Raw genomic sequence first — 14539 nt, 5'->3', positions numbered from 1 at the left:
ACATAAGTGATCTGGGAAGTTTCAAGATTCTCTCCAGTTAAGCTCTGAGATGACTATAACCCTGGTTCAACAGCTTGACTGCGACCTCATGAGGGCCCCTGAGCCAGAACCACTAGCTAAGCCATTCCCAGATTCCTGACTCAGAGAAAATGTATAAGACGTTTGTAATCATAAACTGTTATGTTTTGGGGTAATTTGTTATACAGCAATAGATAATTAATAGATAATTAATGCAGCCCACAAAGGTCCTGATAACTTGATCCTTGTCTATTTCTCCAATCTCAATTTATATTACTCTCTTCCTGCTTATTATGCTGGCCTTCTTTTAACTCCTCCAAAGGGCCAAACTTTCCCTACCACCCTTGTACCTGCTGTTCCCTCTGCCTAGAATACCCATCTTCCTAATATCTGAATGGCTAGTTGTTTTTCATTCTTCATTGATTTTTTCCCCCCGACTATACCTACCTAACATATATCCCATATTTCACTTCACCGTATTTTCTTCACAGCATTAAGAACAATTTGTCATTTCTCCCTACACACATTAGAATGAAAGCATCAAAAAGCAGGGACTGTACCCATCACATTCTTCACCGTATCCCCTTTATTTATTCAGAGCATGGCACAGAGTGGGACTTAAATGAATACTTGTTGAATGAATAAATAATTGCAACATCTTTTCAAAACCAAATCAAAACAAAACAAACATAAAACTCACTTCAGATATTAGTATGGTAACAGAGGCCAGATATTCTTACAGTGAACATTGAATAGAAAGGTTACCTTTGTTGGTGGAAATGCAATTTTATGATAACCAGGAGAGAGTGTCCAGTATACCTACTTGATTTTGGCCACGATAAACAGATCATTGAACAGGAAAAGATGTCGCTCCTGCCTCTGCAGACCTCTTTTCAGTTCTACCCGGCCATCAATTAACAGAGTCCTATTGGAGCACAAAAATGATGACAGAAATGCACATGTGTCCACGTTAGCAGAAGGACTTTCCCTGTAACAGATCAAACACCACAGATCTTTAGTCAAATGATCAAATATAGGATTGAGTTTCTACAAAAAATTATAGGTTAAATTTGGTCAAGAAATATAAAGCTCTATAATTTTTTTAATGCAATGGCATAGTTTTCTAACAGGTCCCTCAGTCTGTCTCCACACGGTAGTCCTTAATATTTTATTATAAAATTTTTTAAACAAAAAGCAAAATTAAAAGTTTTATAATAAACATATGTATATCCCAAACTAGATTCTACCATTAAAATTCTACTGTACTTGCTTTATCAGATACCTATCTAACTCTCTCTCAATTAACCCATCCTATTTTTGACTTTTCAGTAAAAACTGCATACAGCAGTACATTTCCCCCTAAATACTTCAGCATGCATATCATGTACAATGAAATGCACAATTCTTAGATGTATATTTTCTGAGTTTTGACAAATGTATTCACTTGTGTAATTTAAACCCTTATCAAGATATAGAACATTATTATCACTCCAAAACACTTCCTCTTATCCCTTTTCAGTTCTTATATTAATTAGATGAAGACGGCCTCTATGTATTGGCTCAAGTTGTTTATCTCTTTGTTGCAGGCTGAGATCCATTAGCTCCAAAGTCTGCTGGAACTAAACTAACATTTTTATACACCCAATTATTTAAAAAATAACCCAAAACAAGCAGATTTTTAACCATTTTATAGCTTGCCTGCTTTGTATACTCCACAAAACTACACCCACACCTGCTAGCCATTGATAAGACAGAGCCTTGTGGTTATAAGACCCAAGTCGCTACTACCTTTGGAGCTCTCTGACCCAGACTCCCCACCGTGCTACTGAGCAACATCATTTAGACATGTAATCTCCAGAGCCACCCACTCCAACCTCCTTCACCTCAGGAATTCCCTTGCCCTCCTCCTTTTTTGGATGGTGGTCCTTTGGCCATAAACCTCTAGATTGTCTCATGCTGTAAGGGACTTCCTTTCTTATGCAAACCTGTCCAAGGGTCATAGTTGTTTCATTGATCAGCCCCCAAGTCCCTCAAATTCCTTACAACAGTCAATCCCTACTCCTTCAACCCCAAGGCAACCATTATTATGATTTTTTTCCCCACTGAAGATTAGTTTTGCCTATTCTAGAATTTCATATTAACAAAACCTTAGTATGTACTCTTTTCGTGTAAGATATTTCTTACTCAGCATGTTTTTGTTACGTTTATTAGTAATCCATTCCTTTATATTGATGAACAGTATTCCACTGTATAAATATATCAGTTTGCTTATTTATTCTCCTACTGATGGACACGTGGGCTCTCTCTAGGTTTTAGCTATTATGAATAAAACTGCTATTAAACTTCTATTGGTCTTTTTGATGACCTATGTTTACATTTTTCTTGGAGAAATATCTCACAGTGGAACTGCTGGGTCACAGAATAGGTGTTATGTTTATTTTTAGAAAAAAACTACCAGTAAGTTTTCCAAAGTGGTTGTACCAATTTATATTTTCAACAATAGTGCAGGATAATTCTAGTTACTTCACAACTGTGTCAACATTTGCATTATCAATCTTTTAAATTTTGGCCATTCTAGTGGATATATAGTAGCGTCTCATTAAGATTTTAATTTGCATTTCTCTGATGACTAATAATGTTGAACACATGTTCTTATTGGTTATTTGTATATATTAATTTGTGAATTGTCTCCAAATATTTTGCCTACTTAAAAAGATTGTGTTATGTATCTTTTTATTATTGAGTTGTAGGAATTTTTTTTATATATCCTGGATCTATCTATCTATCTATTTCCTGATATACATATATACAAACACATATACACATACATACCTATATACATATACATATATATACACATATATATATCCTCTGTCAAATGTTTTGCAAATATTTTCTCCCAGTCTGTGATTTGCCTGTACATTTTCTTAAAACTTAAAAAGTTTTTAATTTTGATGAAGTCTAATTTATCATTTTTAAAATGGTATTTGTTTTCTGTGTCCTTTCTAAGAAATCTTTGCCTACCCCCAAGTCATGAAGATACTCTCCTATGTTTTCCACTAAACTCTGTATGATTTTAGTTTTTACATCTAAGTCTATGATCTATCTAAAATTAATTTTGGTTTATGGCATAAAGTAGGTGTTAAGCTTCATTTTGTTTCTCTATACGAATACCATATTGTTCCAGCACCATATGCACAAAAGGATTTCCTTTCCTCAGTGGATTGTTTTGGTACCTTTGTTGAAAATCACATGACTGTAGACCATGGGTCTATTTCTAGGCTGTCTATTCTGTTTCACTGATCTTTTTAAGAATTAATCTATGCCAGAACCACATTGCCTTATTATTCTATCTTTACAGTAAATCATGAAATTAGGTAGTATAAATCTACCAACTTTTTCTTTTTTAAAATTGCTTTGGATAATCTAAGTCTCCTATATTCATATACACACTTTTGAGATTAACGAAGATGAAGAACACAGGAGAGAAAACACATTGTGGCTGGGGAAGAAGAGATGAGTGCAGCTTCAAATGTACTGAGTGTGAAATTACCAGGGGACTAGGTGCCATGGGGAGATAAGGCAGGCAGCCAGCACTTAAAAGAGATGTCATATTTGTTATCATACAAAGACAGTTGCATAAAAATACTATGGGAATGACTAGAACTGCCCAAAGGGGCAAAGAATAAGAAAAAAGGCAGAAACACATCCCTGAAAAAAATATAATCTGAAGGGGTGAAGAAAGGAGGAGAATCTGTGAACAAGATGGAGAGTAAGTGAATAAAGCAGCAGAAAAAGAATAATAAAAAGCAGTGGTGGTCTGTAGTACTGAAACTGGTGAAGGGGATAACAAGTTGAAGACTGAGAAGATGTCTGGGAAAAAAGTCATCAGTTGTTCATTAAGACCTTCAACAAAGCAGTTCCAGGAAAATGGTGAGGGCAGAACTCAAATGGTCTAGGGTTTGAGGTGAGGAGTGAAAAGAATAGTGAAGAATTAAAGCAGTAAATCTGGTTATTTTTCAACAGCTTAACACTAGAAGGTGACTTTAAGAAGAAAGGGAGGAAGAAGAGAGAAACAATACCTAAGCCCTGAAGGTAGGTATCATCCCTCATTTTACAGATTTGGAAGTTGATGTTCATAGCAGTTAAAACACACTGCTATTAAGTGAAGGGGACTTACAAGTTAAGTATGTTCAAAATACTTACTTTAAAAAATTCCATGTAGCCTTTCAAAAGGAAAAGAACTTCATTCATACTGACTCAGATTCCTCCTCCACCCATGGCAGTTGAGCTCAGCAGTTTAGGACTTGATGGGGGTAGGGGAGGGTGTGGGCTAATCTAAGACTTTTTCCTAAGTAGTGTGACATGGTGACTTATTTTGGCTGCCTCAGTTTCCTCATTGTAAAGTAAGGCAGTTGGAGTAGAAGGTCTTTAAATTCCTTTTATAATTTGTATACGTGACTAACTATATTAACATGTACTCACAAGGTGGAATTAAGATTACTGATGAGAGAGGTTGGGCCAAGACAGCAGAGGAGAAAGACCTTGAGCTCACCTCCTCTCACAAACACACCAAAATCACAACTATATGCAGAACAACCATCGCTGAAAAAGACCAGAACCTATCAGAAAAGATCTTCTACAACTAAGGACATAAAGAAGGAACCACAACGAGATAGGTAGGAGGGGTGGACTTGTGATATAGTCAAGTCCCATACCCTAGGGTGGGTGACCCACAAACGGAAGAATAATTACATTGCAGAGGTCATCCCACTGGAGTGAGAGCTCTGAGCCCCACATCAGGTTCCCCAGCCCAGGGGTCTTGTACCAGGAAGACAAGCCCCCAGAGCATTCAACTCTGAAGGCAGCAGGGCTTAATTTCGGGAGCCCCACAGGAAGGACTGGGGGGAAATAGAGACTTCACTCTTAAAGGGTGCACCCAAAATCTCACATGTACCAGGACCCAGGGCAAAAGCAGTAATTTGATAGAAGCCTGGGACAGACCTATCTGCTGGTCTTGGAGAGTCCCCCAGACAGGCAGGCGGTGGGTGGCTGTGGCTCACCCTGGGGAAATAGACACTGGTGGCAACCATTCTTGGAAGCTTCTTCTACTATGTGGAAGCTGGTGCTTGCAGGTGACATTGTGGGATGCTCCCTCTCGCTCATTAGTTCCAAGACATAGCCCCAACAGCTTGTAGGTGCCAGTGCTGGGATGCCTCAGGCCAAGCAACTAACTGGATGGGGACAAAGTTCCACCCATCAGCAGACAGGCTGCCTGAAGACCTCCTGAGTCCACAGCCACCTCTAGACATGCCTCTAGACATGGCCCTGCCCACCAGAAGGCCCTGGACACAGCTCCATTCACCATTGGGCAGGCACCATCTCTGGAAGCCCCTGGGTCCCCCACTGCCCTATAGGAAGGCTGCACTAGCCTCTAGACCAGTCTTATCCACCAGGGGGCAGACACAAGTAAACCACTATCCTGCAGCCTATGGTACCTGGCCTGCTCACAGCAGGCCAGACTTTGCTGTGAGACCAGCTGGGCCTCAGCCCTGCCCAGTAGCAGGCTGACACAAGCTCTGAGACACCCTGGACCCCATACCCAACTGTATCAGGAAACCCTCCCCCAACCAGTGACCTGACACCAACTCTGGGATCCCTGGGCTCTGCAACCAGATTCCAGGACCCAGCTCGGCCTGGCAATAGTCCAGCATGAACCCCAGGACCTGGCTTCACCTACCAGTGGGTGGGCAATAGCCCTGGAGTCTTCTGGACCCTGACTCTGCAAACCAGTGAGACAGCATAAGCCCCGGGGCCCCCTGGGGTTCCACAGTCAGCCACTTTGTGACCCAGTCCTAACAACCAGTGGCTGGCAGCCTCTGCACAAGGCAAGACCCTGGGCCATCCAAGCCTCCAGATCATCTACACAGTCAGCCTGCCACAACAGAAGGATACATGCAGCCCTCATAGGGGAAACTTCTAAAGCATATAGATTGGGTGATGAGAGGGGAGTGTGCTACCGGAACACATAGGACATACCCTACAAAAGGCAACTTCTCCAAGGTTAGTAATCATAACCAATCTACCAGATATATAAAAATAGAGCAACTTAGGCAAAATGAGGCGACAGAGGAAAATGTTCCAGACAAAGGAACAAGATAAAAACTGCAGGAGAAGAACTAAGTGAAGTGAAGATAGGAAATCTACATGAGAAGAAGATTAGGGTAGTGACTGTAAAGGTGATCAAAGAACTTGGGAATAGAATGGATGCACAGAGTGAGAAGTCAGAAGTTTTTAACAAAGAGTTAGAAAATTTAAAGAACACACAAACAGAGATGAAGAATACAATAACTGAAATGAAAAATATGCTAGAAGGAATCAACAGTAGACTAAATGATACAGAAGAATGAATCAGCAAGCTAGTAGCCAGGGTAGTGGAAATCACTGATGCTGAACAGCAAAAAGAATGAAAAGGAATAAGAACAGTTTGAGAGCTCTAGGACAACATCTAGTGCACCAATATTCCCAATATTCCCAATACAGGGATCCCAGAAGGACAAGAGAGAGTGAAAGGGGCAGAGAACATATTTGCAGACATGAAAACTGAAAACTTCCCTAAGTTGAGAAAAGAAACAGTCTCATACAGAATCAACCCAAAGAGGACAACCCCAAAACACACTGTAATTAAAATGGCTAGAAATAAAGAGAGAATACTTATGAAAAGCAGCAAGGGAAAAGCAACAACTTACCTACAAAGGAACTCTCAGAAGGCAATCAGCTGACTTTTCAGCAGAAAATCTGCAGGCCAGAAGGAAGTGACATGATATATTTTCAATGATGAAAGAGAAAAACCTACAACCACGAAATCTGTACCCAGCAAGGCTTTCCTTCAGATTTGGAGGAGAGATCAAAAGTTTTACAGAGAAGCAAGAGGTAAGAGTTCAGCACCACAAAACCAACTTTATAAAAAATGTTAAAGTGATTTCTCTAAACAGAAAAGGCCACAACTAGAAATATGAAAATTATGAAAGGAAAAATCTCATTGGTAATGGCAAATATACAGTAAAGGTAGTAGGCCAACCACATATAAAGCTAGTAGGAAGGTTAAAGGACAAAAGTAGTAAAATCATCTATATATACAGCAAGTAGTTAAGAGATACACAAAAGGATGTAAAATATGATGTCACAAACAGTAAACACGGGGGGCAGGTAAAAATGCAGGGTTGTTAAACTGCTTTCAAACTTAAGAGATCAGCAACTTTAAATAATTGTGTATACACACACACACACACACACACACACACACACACACGGCTACATAAAAGCCTCATGGTAACAATAAACCAACAATCTATAATAGATATACACAAAAAAAGAAAAAGGAATCCAAACATAACACTAAAGACAGTCATCAAATCACAAGAGAAGAGAATAAAAGAAGAAAGAAGAAAAAAGACCTACAATAACAACCCCAAAACAAGTAACAAAATGGCAATAAGAACATATATATCAATTACCTTAAATGTACATGGACTAAATTCTACAATCAAAACACAGAGTAACTGAATGGACACAAAAACCAGACCTAAATATGTGCTGCCTACAAGAGACTTGCTTCAGATCTGAAGACACACACAGACTGAAAGTAAGGGTATGGAAAAAGATATTCCATGCAAATGGAAATCAAAAGAAAGCTGGAATAGCAATACTCATATCAGATAAAATAGACTTTAAAGTATTTTATTTTAAGTATTGCTACCTTATATCAGACAAAAGAGACTATACAGTAAAGACTGTTAAAGAAGGATACTACATAATGATGAAGGGATCAATCTAAGAAGATAGAACAATTGTAAATATATATGCACCCAACATTGGAGCACCTAAGTACATAAAGCAAATGTTAACGGGCATAAAGGGAGAAATCGACAGTAACACAATAATAATAGGGGACTTTGACACACCACTTATATCAATGGACAAATCATCCAGAAAGAAAATCAATAAGGAAACACTAGCCTTAAATGACACATTAGAGCAGAAGAACTTAATTGATGCATGTAAAACATTCTATCTGAAAGCAGCAGAATACATGTTCTTTTCAAGTGCACACAGAATGTTCTCCAGGATAAATCACATGCTAGGCTACAAAACAAGGCTTGGTAAATTTAAGAAAATTGAAATCAGATCAAGCATCTTTTCTGATCACAATGCTATGAGACTGAAACCAATTACAAGAAAAAAAATGCAAAAATCATACACATGTGGAGGCTAAACAACACACTACTAACCAACCAATGGATCACTGAAGAAATCAAAGAGGAAATCAAAAAATACCTAGAGACAAATGAAAACAAAAGCACAATGATCCAAAAACCGATGGTACTCAGCAAAAGCAGTTATAAGAGGGAATTTTATAGCAATACAAGTTTACCTCAGGAAACAAGAAAAATCTCAAATAAACCATCTAACGTTACACCTAAAGGAACTAGAGCAAGAACAAACAAAGCCCAAAGTTAGTAGAAGGAAAGAAATTATAAAGATCAGAGCAGAAATAAATAAAATAGAGATTAAATAAAACAATAGAAAAGTTCAATGAAGCTAAAAGCTGGTTCTTGGAAAACATAAACAAAATTGATAAACATTTAGTCAGACACTCAAGAAAAAAAGGGAGAGGGTCCAAATCACTAAAATCAGAAATGAAAAAGGAGAAGTTACAACTGACACCACAAAAATTCAAAGGATCACAAAAGACTACTACAAACAACTATATACCAAAAATGCACAACCTAGAAGAAATGGACAAATTCTTAGAAAGGTAAATCTCCCAAGACTGAACTAAGAAGAAAAAGAAAATTTGAACAGACCAGCTACCAGTAATTAAATTAAATCAATAACTTAAAAACTCCCAACAAACAAAAGTCCAGTACCATATGGCTTCACAGGTGAATTCTACCAAACATTTAGAGAAAAGTTGACACCTATTGTTCTCAAAATATTCTAAAAATTGCAGGAGAAGGAACATTCCTGGGCTCATTCTATGAGGTCAGCATCACCTTGATACCAAAACCAGACAAAGATGTCACACAAAAAAGGAAAATTACAGACCACTATCACTGATGAATACAGATGCAAAAACCCTCAACAAAATATTAGCAAAATAAATCCAACAACACATTAAAAGTATCATACACCAGGAACAAATGGGATTTATCCCAGGGATGCAAGTAATTTTCATTATCTGTAAATCAATCCATGTGATATATCACATTAACAAACTGAAGAATAAAAACCATATGATCATCTCAATAGATGCTTTTGACAAAAAGCTTTTGACAAAATTCAGCATCCATTTATGACAAAAACTCCCCAGAAAGTGGGCATAGAGGGAATAAACCTCAACATAATAAAGTCCACATATGACAAACCCACAGCTAACACCATACTGGATGGTGAAAAGCTGAAAGCATTTCCTCTAAGATCAGGAACGAGTCAGGGATGCCCACTCTTGCCACTTTTATTCAACACAGTATTGGAAGTCCTGGCCACAGCAATCAGAGAAGAAAAAGAAATAAAAGGAATCCAAATTGGAAAGGAAGAAGTAAAAACTCTCATTGTTTGCAGATGACATGATACTATACATAGAAAATCCTAAAGATGCCACCAGAAAACTACTAGAACTAATCAATGAATTTGGTAAGGTTGCAGGATACAAAATTAATGCACAGAAATCTCTGGCATTCCTATACACTAACAATGAAAAATCAGAAAAAGGAATTAAGGAAACAATCCCATTTACCATCACAGCAAAAAGAATAAAATACTAGGAATAAACCTACCTCAGGAGGCAAAAGACCTGTACTCTGAAAACTGTAAGACCCTGATAAAAGAAATTAAAGATGACACAGATGGAAAGATATATCATGTTCTTAGATTGAAAGAATCAATATTGTTAAAATGACCATGCTTCCCAAGGCAATCTATAGATTCAATGCAATCCCTATCAAAACACCAAGGACATTTTTCACAGAACTAGAACAAATAATTTAAAAATTTGTATGGAAACACAAAAGGCCTTGTACAGCCAAAAAAATCTTGAGAAAAAAGAAGAGAGCTGGAGGAATCATGATCCCTGACTTCAGATTATCCTACAAAGCCACAGTAATCAAAACAGTATGATACTGGCATAAAAAGATACACATAGGTGAATGGAACTGGAGAGACCAGATTAATTAATTATTAATTAATAATGTATTGGTCAATAATAATGTATTTGGTCAATTAATCCATTACAAAGGAAGCAAGAATATACAATGGAGAAAAGACAGTCTCTTCAATAAGTTGTGCTGGGAAAACTGGACAGCTACATGTAGAAGAATGAAATTAGAACATTCTCTAACACCGATATACAAAATAAATTTAAAATGGATTACAAACCTAAATGTAAGATTGGAAACCATAAAACTCCTAGAAGAAAACATAAGCAGAACTCTCTTTGACATAAATTGTAGCAATAATTTTTTGGATCCATCTCCTAAAGCAAACAAAATAGAAGCAAACATAAGCAAATGGGACCTAATTAAACTTCAAATCTTTTGCACAGCAAAGGACACCACTGACAAAACAAAAAGACAGCTTACTGAATGGGAGAGAATATTTGTAAATGATATGACTGATAAGGGGCTTAATATCCAATATATATAAACAGCTCATACATCAAAAAATAACCTGATTAAAAAATGGTCAGAACAAAAAAAAAAAAAAAAAATGGTCAGAAGACCTGAACAGACATTTCTCCAAAGAGGACACACAAATGGCCAAAAGGCACATGAAAAGATGCTCAACATCACTAATCATCAGGTAAATGCAAATCAAAACCACAATGAGGTATCACCTCACACCTGTCAGAATGGCTATCATCAATAAGAACACAAGTAACAAATGTTGGCGAGGATGCGGAGAAAAGGAAATCCTTATATACCATTGGTAGGAATGTAAATTGGTGCGGTCACTGTAGAAAACATTATGGAGGTTTCTCAAAAAGCTAAAAATAGAACTACCATTTGACCAAGGAATTCTACTCCTGGTTATATATCCAAAAAAAATGAAAAACACTAATTCGAAAGATACATGCACCCTAATGTTCACAGCAGCATTATTTACAATAGCCAAGATATGAAAGCAACCTAAGTGTCCATCAACAGATGAATGGATAAAGAAGATGTGGTATATATATATACAATGGAATACTATTCAGCCATAAAAAAGAATGAAATTTTGCCATCTGCAACAACATCGAATGACTTGAAGGGTATTATGTAAATTGAAATAAATCAGACAGAGAAAGACAAATACTGTATGATATCACTTATATGTGGAATCTAAAAAATACAGCAAACTAGTGAATATAATTAAAAAGAAGCATACTTGCAGATACAAAGAACAAACTAGTGGTTACCAGTGGGGAGAGGGAAGGTGAGAATGGCAACATAGGGGTAGGGAATTAAGAGATACATGATATTATGTATAAAATATGATATAAGTATATACTGTAAAACAAAGGAATATAGCCAATATTTTATAATAACTGTAAGTGGATAATAACCTTTAAAAATTATGAATCACTATATTGTACACCTATAACTTACATAATATTATACATCAACTATGCGTCAATAGAAAATTAAAAAGAAAACAATAAGATTACTGATGAGAGGGAAACTCTGTGAAAACAACCCTATCCTAAAGTATAGTTTATAAAGGCAAGGATAAGCATACATGAAAGTGGCCTCAGGGAAACAAGCCAGTGTAAAATCCAAGCAACAGTAATAACAATAATGACAAGAACTAAGAGATATTTCTTGTATTAGTCTAATTTTTATTTATTTTTTATTTTTGGCTGTGCTGGGTCTTCGGTTCGTGCGAGGGCTTTCTCTAGTTGCGGCAAGTGGGGGCCACTCCTCATCGCGGTGCGGGGACCGCTCTTCATCGCGGTGCGCGGGCCTCTCACCATCGCGGCCCCTCCCGCTGCGGGGCACAGGCTCCAGACGCGCAGGCTCAGCAGCTGTGGCTCACGGGCCCAGCCGCTCCGTGGCATGTGGGATCTTCCCAGACCAGGGCTCGAACCCGTGTCTCCTGCATTAGCAGGCAGATTCTCAACCACTGCGCCACCAGGGAAGCCCCCTAGTCTAATTTTTAAAGGAGCTCAAAGAACAAGAATTTGTCAGGGTCTCCATCAAAGTATAGGGTATAAGAGACCATGCTCTGTCATCCCAAGTATCTGGTTCACATGGCAGCTGCAATAAATGGAGATTCTGGCTTATCTATGTTTCTTGGATTTGAATAGTATGGGTCTCAGTGTCTGATCTCTCCTGGGTATACTAAAGGGCTGAGAACCACACACTATCTTGATAACTCTCTGAGGTAATATCTGAGTAATCAGCCATCCCTTCCTCTATTACAGTTGTTCTTAAAGTGTGGTTTCCCCACAAGTAGCATCAGCAACAACTAGGAACTTCTTAAAAATGCAGATTCTCAGGGCCACCTCAGACTTACTGAATCAGAAACTCTGGAGGGTTGCCTGAGCATTTTGTATTTTAACAAGCCACTCAGATTATTCTAATGCACGCTGAAGTTTGAAAACTACTGTTCTCTTCCAACTCTCTAACACTGGTTCTAACATTCTAAAATTCTACAACTGTGTTTTTAAACTAAGTATAAATAGCATTTATTTCTAAAGGTAAAGTGAACTTTTAAGATTTGTTCCATCATTTCCTGTGTTTTTTGAGCTATAGTTACCATTCCAAATAAGTGAATTCTGTTATGCTCACTAATTACTAATTAAGCACATACTACGTATAATTTGCAGAGATGCAGAAGTGAATAACAAGGCAAATAAATCAACTGAAGTCCTTTGAAATAAAAGGGAAATGGAGTTACTATGTTTAATATTATAGATTGGAATTAAACAGAGAGAAAGACCCAGATCCACCATCACAGAGAAAAATCCTTCCTATTTCAAAATCTTCTGGGGTGGGGGAATAGGAGGAGGCATAATAGCATCTTGTATTATGTAGTGATTTTCAAATTTATAGAAAACAAGAATAAAATTTAACTTACTCTTGTGAAAACGGAGCAAGGACAAGGCTAGCAAGCAATGAATGAATGAAGAAATGGCTAACAGCATTTTACATAGCTCTAGTTTCTTAATTGCCTGGCAGGAAAATTTTGCAAGGGGAAAATCATTTTTTGCATTTTGGCTTTATGTATTCAATGAATAACTGCTTTCTGATTACAATGATAAACCATTAGATAGTAGTATCGTTTAAACCAGGGATCCTCAAACTATTACTCAGAGGGTCTGATAGTAAATAGTTTAGGCTTTGTAGGCCATCCATATGGTGATCTCTGTTGTCAAATATTCAACTAGCCATTGTATGGCAAAATTAGCCATAGATAATACCTAAAGGAACAGGTGTGGCTATGATCCAAAAAAACTTTATTTATAAAAACAGGCAGCCTCTCTGGGCCATAGTTTGCTGACCCTAGTTGATACAATATTACTTCTAAAACATTTAAATGCTTATAAATAAAGACTAATCTGAAGTAATTAGGGAGTTAAAAAGAATTTTTTTTTTCCTTGGGGTTAGCATAGACTAAAGGTTAATTAGGTTATTTCAAAAATGGTTTGTGTTTTAAAGCAATTCCAAAGGATTTTAGTACATAATAATTCATTTTCCATCTCACAATAATACTTTCAAATAAGTAGATTTGATGATGGTGTGGGGGATAACTCACAATGAAGTTAAAAATCTTGCTTTTTCAGTGTAGATTTATCAATGTACATGTCTACAGTCTTTCATTTTAAAGGTCTACATATAAGTACGGCAAGAGACGCCTCGTGATTTTAGCAAGCTAAGCATTGGTTAAAAAAAACCCCAACATTCTGACAGCACTCTACAGTAAAAATAAACATCTCAGTACTCACATAATTTAAAAAGAAAAAAATCTTTTGTAGAAGGAAACAAAAACACAAACAACCTTTGTTTTTTTAAAACTACAATCTTAATCAGTGTTTCCTATTTAAAAATGTATTTCTCAATTATGTGACTCTGAACTGTTTATTTTTTATCCCGAGTGCAATGTAGATGTGTTTATTTTAGTCTCTTTGAGTATGGAAATGGGAAGGAGGGCAAGATGATAACCTTCTATTTAGCCTCTTAATATAGCTTGATTAGGTTTTACAAGTTATAATGAACAAAGCTCTAAAATGATCTAACAAATACAGAGTCTAAGAATTAACCTGCTGCCTGCATCTTATGTATTAACATTCCATTTTCAAATAGGTTTGTGAAGCCACTTCAGAAAGGCAAAAAGGAGTTTTAGGACCTTAATCATTTTTCACTAAAACTAGATAATAGCTTTCATGAAACTGGGCCACAGTAAGATCTCTTAATATTTATTACTAAGAAGATTGGTTCAAGATGGCGGAGTAGAAGGACGTGTGCTCACTCCCTCTTGC

The 14539-nt window shown here is 37.1% G+C and overlaps 1 protein-coding gene across 2 annotated transcripts in view; it reads right to left on the bottom strand.

Moving 5' to 3' along the window:
- ARHGAP20 (Rho GTPase activating protein 20) overlaps nt 1-14539 on the bottom strand; it is a 140150-nt gene that overhangs the window by 60317 nt on the left and 65294 nt on the right. Inside the window, exon 3 of one of the 2 annotated variants that reach the window (XM_007172979.2) lies at nt 842-1006. In XM_007172979.2, coding sequence (XP_007173041.2) covers nt 842-1006 — 165 coding nt within the window. The remainder of the gene's footprint in view (nt 1-841; nt 1007-14539) is intronic. The other variant, XM_007172980.2, reaches the window with a different exon arrangement.

The sequence above is a fragment of the Balaenoptera acutorostrata genome, chromosome 9 (assembly GCF_949987535.1).
Source record: "Balaenoptera acutorostrata chromosome 9, mBalAcu1.1, whole genome shotgun sequence".
In the NCBI taxonomy this organism is placed as follows: Eukaryota; Metazoa; Chordata; class Mammalia; order Artiodactyla; family Balaenopteridae; genus Balaenoptera; species Balaenoptera acutorostrata.
The sequence above is the reverse complement of the archived record's forward strand: the minus strand, read 5'-3'. Positions and strand labels throughout refer to the sequence as shown.